The sequence below is a fragment of the Gymnodraco acuticeps genome, unplaced genomic scaffold (genome assembly GCF_902827175.1).
Source record: "Gymnodraco acuticeps unplaced genomic scaffold, fGymAcu1.1, whole genome shotgun sequence".
NCBI classification, from domain to species: Eukaryota; Metazoa; Chordata; class Actinopteri; order Perciformes; family Bathydraconidae; genus Gymnodraco; species Gymnodraco acuticeps.
This window is the reverse complement of record NW_022989937.1, coordinates 834,310-841,108: the sequence shown is the minus strand read 5'-3', so window position 1 is coordinate 841,108 and position 6,799 is coordinate 834,310. Positions and strand designations below refer to the sequence as shown.

Here is a 6,799-nt window from a genome sequence, read left to right as displayed (position 1 = left end):
TCGAGGTCCTCCATCTCCACCACGTCGAGCTCTGGGTCCTCCACCAGCGAGACGTAGCAACCCTCGAACTGCGCCAGCCGTTGATGGTGGCCGGGGCGAGGAATCAGCTGGCAGGCGCTGCAGACTGCAAGCGGGCCCAGGTTGGCCGCCGCATGGTCGGACCCCAGGCACTCGATGCACCGACAGTGGGGGTCGTCGCCTTCTATGACGGCCGGACACGAAGGACAGGGGCGCTCCAATGGTGAGTCCATTTCCTTCGTTTTAATGTTTTTCTCTAACCGTCTCTCTTCACTCAGTTGTTTACTGCCTTGCTGAAGAGAAAGGGATGACAGTAAGGAGGCGTGGCCTCCTTTTATGCAGTGAGATGCACGCGCATTCAGGTAGGCCCGCCCCAGGGCTGGCTACGTCTAGAAAGTCTCAGTGGATGATGAATGCTTGCATGATAGAATCGAGGGGAGTACCCATAGAGTCCAGTAGAGGGCGGAGCCTATGAGAGATATCACTCCTTCTTACTGACCATTCTTGTAGTGTTTCTTTCTCAACTCCTGCAGTTTTCAGTCCAAGCTTTTCTGCAAAAATGGCCACAGCCGGTAAGGTAGGTTGTGCAGTTTAAATAGGTTTTTCAGAGAAAAGTTTGAAGTATAGTAAGTACTTCACATTTATATATTTTACATGAACATTATGGGAATTTGTATTGATTTTAATTGTATAATGTGGGTGTTCAGTGTTGATGTAATTTTCTATGCACATGTATGTATATTTAACTCAAACTAACTTGGAATATCGTGTATGTTTCCCTCCTCTGCCAAAGTTAAATATTGCATGTCCTTGTTTGACTTAGCCCACAGTTGGAAACTATCCAAACATTTCTGTGAAACTGTGGATATTGGCAAAAATCAGGGGACAGAAAGTCAACATGGTCATGGTTAAAACCTAACAATTCAATTAAGTTCCACTGTGGAATTTAATAAAGAAGCCAAAGACACTTAAAGTCAAATCCCTTCATTTATGAATGATTTATTAAATGTAATACTTTGCAAGGTGACTTTTGTGGACTTTAAACTCTCTTTTCAGGAGCAGCTGTACTGAAATAGATAAATGTGATCCTGCTCCAATTTTTCTTCCGTACATTATTAATAATTATTATGCAGGAAGCATATGAAACTCCTTTCATTATGAGGATTACTAATAATATAACTCAGGCAAAACTTTGAAACCACATAGTTTAGCTTTTAATTAACAACATCCTGTTTCAATTGTTTTAATTCATCTTCCTATCATTTTTAATATTATTTTGTTCATTTATTTGATAGTTTGATAGTTTTATTGTTTTTAATAATGTTGTCTAATTTTGTCTTTCTTACTTTTACTGAGTGTGTTATCTGTTGTGAACTTTTCGATTATTACATTACATGTTACATGTTAGACCCTTTTATTCAAAGCGACTTACATATTCAATACTGTGGGCAATTCGGGGTGAAGTGTCTTGGCCAGGGACACAACGACATGCTGACTGCAGTGGGGTTTGAACCTGTGCTCCCCTGATCCGAACACCAACGCACTAGGCCACTGCGCCACATGCCTATTATTATTATCATATTATTTTATTATTCTCTTACATATTTCACCAGTTTAGTCCTTGGAATCTTATATATCATTTACATATACTGCATGTGTGTTAATAGCTTTTAATGTTTGACATAAATTGAAGTTCTTGTTTCAGTTTATTTGGTTTTGGGTGGCATTTCGTTTATACACTTTGATCTGCATCATATGTATGAAAAGTGCTATACAAATAAAGCTTTATTCTAATTATTATTATTATTATATTTGCATGTTGGCCGATAAATCAATTTGGTGCCTCTTGGTAAGCTTGAATTAGTATTACAGAAGACAGTGACATTTCATTGAATGCTTATGTCAAATGCAGCGCTTGACAGGTTTGCGGTAATTCGGTAGCACCTTTTCCAGAAACCTATCTTAGTACATTTTTAATTGTGGCAGCACCCAGTAATGTGAGATGTCATGCTGGTGTCACTGGGCTGCAGGTCATCAAGTGCAAGGCAGCAGTGGCCTGGGAGCCCAACAAGCCTTTGGTGATGGAGGAGATTGAAGTAGCCCCACCCGAGGCCAACGAGGTCCGCATCAAGGTGAGAGACGTCCCCTTTTAAGACTTAGAAAGGAAAATACACAGGTAAGCAGTGAATCAGCCAGGGTAAGTGAATGGATGTTGCTTTGGATGCTATGTTACTGAAAAATAACAAGGACTTCACCCACCATAAATAAGCAGTGACATCATTATTTTAAAGTCTTCCTATTGATGTGCAGTATTCTGGTTATATAGAATGGCTCATCTCAAGTACTGTTCACCTAACCCTTGATTTTAGTTAGAACTAGACATTAGCAGACATTTAATAAATCACCAGTGACCGCACATTTTCTGCAGCCAAAATGAAAGCTGTCACAGATTTAATCAGTTGAAGCTAATTACATTATAATGTTACCTCCCTGAGTTAGTGGACAATGACATCCCCTGTTGCCAGCTTAGTTGAAACCCTGTAAAGGGGTCTTGCCACTACAATGCATGATATTGTGCTGAATGATTGAGGCTTGAGCTGCATGTTTCAGGCAGGTCAGCATCCTTCTATACTGCCTCAAAGTGTAATCCCAGTCAGAAAATCTGTCAAACGGGAAGTTTGAGGATGCCGTAGCCAAGCCTGTGTTCTCGTCTGCATTCTCTGAGGTGTTCCACAGGGTTTAGTCCTTGGTCCAACCTTTTTCTTTCCCTATGCATGTAATCTAATGGCAACCTGCTTTGTCAGTTCAGCGGTCAACCAGAGATCTAGAGTTACTTGTTTATACCCACTTTTTTTCACACCTAGACTATGCAGTGCACTTCTTCGCCGTTCTCAGCCAAATTTCCGCTGCAGCCAGGCTTATAACCTCACATCCTAGATCCCACATCACACTGATCCTCTCATCCGATCACTGGATTCTAATAAAATACAAAACAGACTCCAATATACTGTTTACAATTTACAAGGCCCTACATAGTTCACTTCTTCCTTCATCTAGGCCACTCCGATCGTTTGACCAAGGTCCGGTATTCATACACAGCCCCCGCTTGCAAATACAAAGGTTGATTCACATTTGCAGCTGTGTCCCATTCCTCTGGAAATGGCTCCCCACACTCTGTTATCAATTGATTCTGTAAACTGTTACAAAAAGCTTTTTCTAATGACTTAATATACTTTGTGTCTTTATAAAATGTGCTATATAATTGTTTATTTTCCCCGTTTGTTCACTAATGACTGATAAGGGAAGTGTGAGTGGAGGAATATTCTGTTGGCTGAAGCACCAGCAACTTCACTAGATTGAATCATATAAAAAGACAGATATTTTTACTCCTAACACTTTTTCTCTCGGTTGGAGAGACCCCACCAAGTTCCGTAGATAAAGAGGTTTTTCTATTTCAAATGAAATACCCATCGTTGTTTTGATTGTGTGGTCGTTTGGTCTTCTTTGCAGATTGTGGCCACCGGGATATGCCACACTGACCTGTATCATCTATATGAGGGTATGGATGAAGGCGGCTTTCCAGCAGTTCTCGGCCATGAGGGAGCCGGCATCATAGAAAGTGTTGGCCCTGGAGTCACTGAATTCCAACCGGGTCAGTTTAATCTTAAAACCACAAGAACCTTAATTTAACAGCTAATAATTATTCATTATTATATATTTATTTTCCTGTCAGACTAAGTGAAATCAATTTCAGCAATGAGTACACCAAAGTGTATGTGTGCCCTGTATTCCGCTTGAATTCCTTTGACACGGAAACATTGTGTTCGAATTTTAGGAGACAAGGTTATTCCTCTGATCATCCCTCAGTGTAGAGAATGTCGCTTCTGTAAGAATCCTAATACCAACCAGTGTGAGAAAGGATGGTGAGAGTTTTCTTCTTATTTCCTATTCATAGGAAGTGTTAATTATGTTATGGACCTACAGTATTTTGGAATCACATTGTATGCATGTATCTCCGATGTCAAAGTGCTCATGTTGTCAGTAGAGAGACTTTAATAGTTTTCATGATGACACAGAACAATTGATTAGGGTTTTTGTTCCTTTTTTTGTGACTCTGCTCATGTTAACACACATTCATTGCATTTTTTAACAGGATAAGTGCAAAGTCAGAAGTTTTATTTGCATTTAAATAAATTCTCTATTCAGGGATGGTGGTGATGATGTGAAGGTATTAGCAGACTCCAGGTTTACCTGTAAGGGGAAGAAGGTGCTGCAGTTTATGGGGACCAGCACTTTCTCTGAGTACACTGTGGTTAACCAGATGGCTGTGGCTAAGATCGACACTGCTGCCCCTCTGGACAAAGTCTGTCTCCTTGGCTGTGGAATCTCTACAGGATATGGAGCAGCAGTTAATACCGCTAAGGTGTGTATTTTGACTGTTGTGGAGAGTTCAACTTGTGTTGTTGAAGGATAATACCTGTTGTTATTGTTGGGGAAATATTTCCCAAGGCCCATAACTTTGACCCAGTTTATCAGTTCATTCTGTCCTGACTGAGCTCAGGCACCTGCAACCTTGGCTGTTGTGCTCTCAGTGTTTTGTCTCCCTGTTCTTGCCTGTTGGCATCAGCTGATAGAGGTGTTATAGTTCTATCTTGTTCTGCACAATGTTGATTATTCTCTCTGAACTAGCTAAATACATGGGTCTGGGGTAGAGTTCTTCAGAATTGATTGTGGCATCTCAACCGTGTGGTCAAACCGTGGCCCGTGACATGTCTTGTGAATTCTCCGGCCGAAGCTCCAAATAAACCGTTAGTGTTTGTCTTCAAAGCTCCGGCTCTCCATCGTGTCTCTCTTTGAGTCCTGACTCCAATTGCTTCAGAAGTTTCCCCCACAGTTATGAATTGAACCCCGGGTTGGAGGCAACTAGGGCCGACATTAACTTCAGTGTGAATGCCCATTTTTAGATTGGCCTACAGTTCTTCGATTTATTCACTGCCAAGATGGCGAACGCCACCAACTTTGAGCTTTACAATCGTTCTTTGTATATGGACTCAGTCTCCATGACGTCACCTAGATTTCTAGTCTAAGATGTGTCCCATCACTCTGTTAAATGTCAGACATCTGATAATTAAAACATATTACCTGCCTTTGACAACATAGTATTTAGGAAGTCCAACCTATAGACCCATGTGGTTATCTGTGTTAATTTAGGTGGATCCAGGCTCTACATGTGCTGTGTTCGGCCTGGGAGCCGTGGGGTTGGCTGCAGTCATGGGCTGCAAGGCTGCAGGAGCCAAGAGGATCATCGCTGTTGACATCAATCCAGAGAAGGCTGAGAAGGCCAAGTTGTTCGGGGCGACCGACTTCGTAAACCCCAAGGATCACAGTAAACCCATCAGCCAAGTTCTGTCTGAGATGACTGACGGAGGAGTGGACTTCTCCCTGGAATGTGTCGGCAATGTTGGAGTCATGGTAAGTAACTACGAAAAAACACATATCCTAAAGCACTCTACAGGTTTGTAACCCTGGGGTAACAAGTCTACTGACTTTGTGCTGCTTCTTCATCTAGCGCAGTGCCTTGGAGTCTTGTGTGAGAGGTTGGGGTGTCAGCGTTCTGGTTGGCTGGACAGACTTGTACGACGTTGCTACCCGACCCCTTCAGCTCATCGCTGGACGCAAATGGAAGGGCTCTCTGTTTGGAGGTGAACACCTTGTCTGTCAAAAATGACTACTAACTTCTTACTAACTAATGAGTGTATTCTATGCTGTTAATAATTTTTTTCAGAGCTGTGCCGCTTGTGGAATATATTGCCTATCTGTTGACAGCTACTGCTGCTACTACGTTCCCTCTGAAGTGACAGTAACCAAAAGGCTGTAGGATTTTTCTCTGCAATCATGCAACCAGTATTTTAAAAATAACTATTTACGCTTATTTGATAATGTGTTGGTTCTCTGCGGCTCAGGATTTAAGAGTAAGGATGGCGTGCCTCAGATGGTTAAAGGCTACCTGGACAAGAAGGTGAAGGTGGATGAGTTCATCACCCACAACATGACTTTGGACCAGGTCAATGATGCCATTGAACTGATGAAGCAAGGCAAATGGTAGATTTCCTCTACATTCTCTCCACTATTCAGGATTCACTAACCATTTACACAGATGAAGAACCAACAATGGATAGTCCTCTAATTCCTGTTTTGTTTGTGCTCCACAGCATCCGGTCAGTCCTGAGTGTCTCTCCACAATAACACCATTGTGCTGCTTCTCCATCTAGTGTACATTTTGTACAGAATTTGAACTCAATGTACATACTCACAATGGTTGCATATAATAAAGAGATTAAAACAATGCACAGCATACGTGTCTGACCTTGAACAGTCAACCCTATCCAGTGAATTCCCTGCAGATTGTCAGAATGCTGTGCAGTGTTCACATCACAGATGGGATCTGTGGCATTCCTCTGTACGTCTGACATTGTGTTGCTGTAGTTCACTGGACGTGTCCTCAAAACAGTCATGTTTCTTAAGTCTGCATTGCATGTTGTTACTTAATTTGCCTAGTTATTGAAATAGCTAATTTATTCAGACAAGTTTAGGTATATTTTTGAAGGGCTAGTAAAAGTTGGATAAAAAAAATGCTACCAGTCAAATTGATCTTTAACTTTGTTTATCTTTTCCTTACCTCTTGTTTGGCATATGAATTACACTCAAAATATGAATGGAGGTAGGTATAAAGAGTTACCATAAAAAACTAATCCAAAACACTCATGTACTGTGAAATCGT

At 41.5% G+C, this 6,799-nt stretch overlaps 1 protein-coding gene across 1 annotated transcript; it reads left to right on the top strand.

Annotated features, from left to right (window-relative positions):
• Positions 1–577: 577 nt before the first annotated feature.
• On the top strand, positions 578–6,569 carry LOC117542401 (alcohol dehydrogenase 1-like). The gene is made up of 9 exons (XM_034210059.1): positions 578–595; positions 2,049–2,150; positions 3,529–3,670; positions 3,854–3,941; positions 4,225–4,441; positions 5,230–5,490; positions 5,588–5,720; positions 5,982–6,120; positions 6,231–6,569. The coding sequence occupies exons 1-9, from the start codon at positions 578–580 to the stop codon at positions 6,262–6,264; spliced, it is 1,134 nt and encodes a 377-aa protein (XP_034065950.1). The 3' UTR covers positions 6,265–6,569.
• Positions 6,570–6,799: the final 230 nt, after the last annotated feature.

Coding starts and splice junctions, on each gene's coding strand:
- LOC117542401 (XM_034210059.1), top strand. Junction 2,151..3,528: donor CCAACGAGGTCCGCATCAAG/GTGAGAGACGTC, acceptor TCTTCTTTGCAG/ATTGTGGCCACCGGGATATG. Junction 3,942..4,224: donor AACCAGTGTGAGAAAGGATG/GTGAGAGTTTTC, acceptor TTCTCTATTCAG/GGATGGTGGTGATGATGTGA.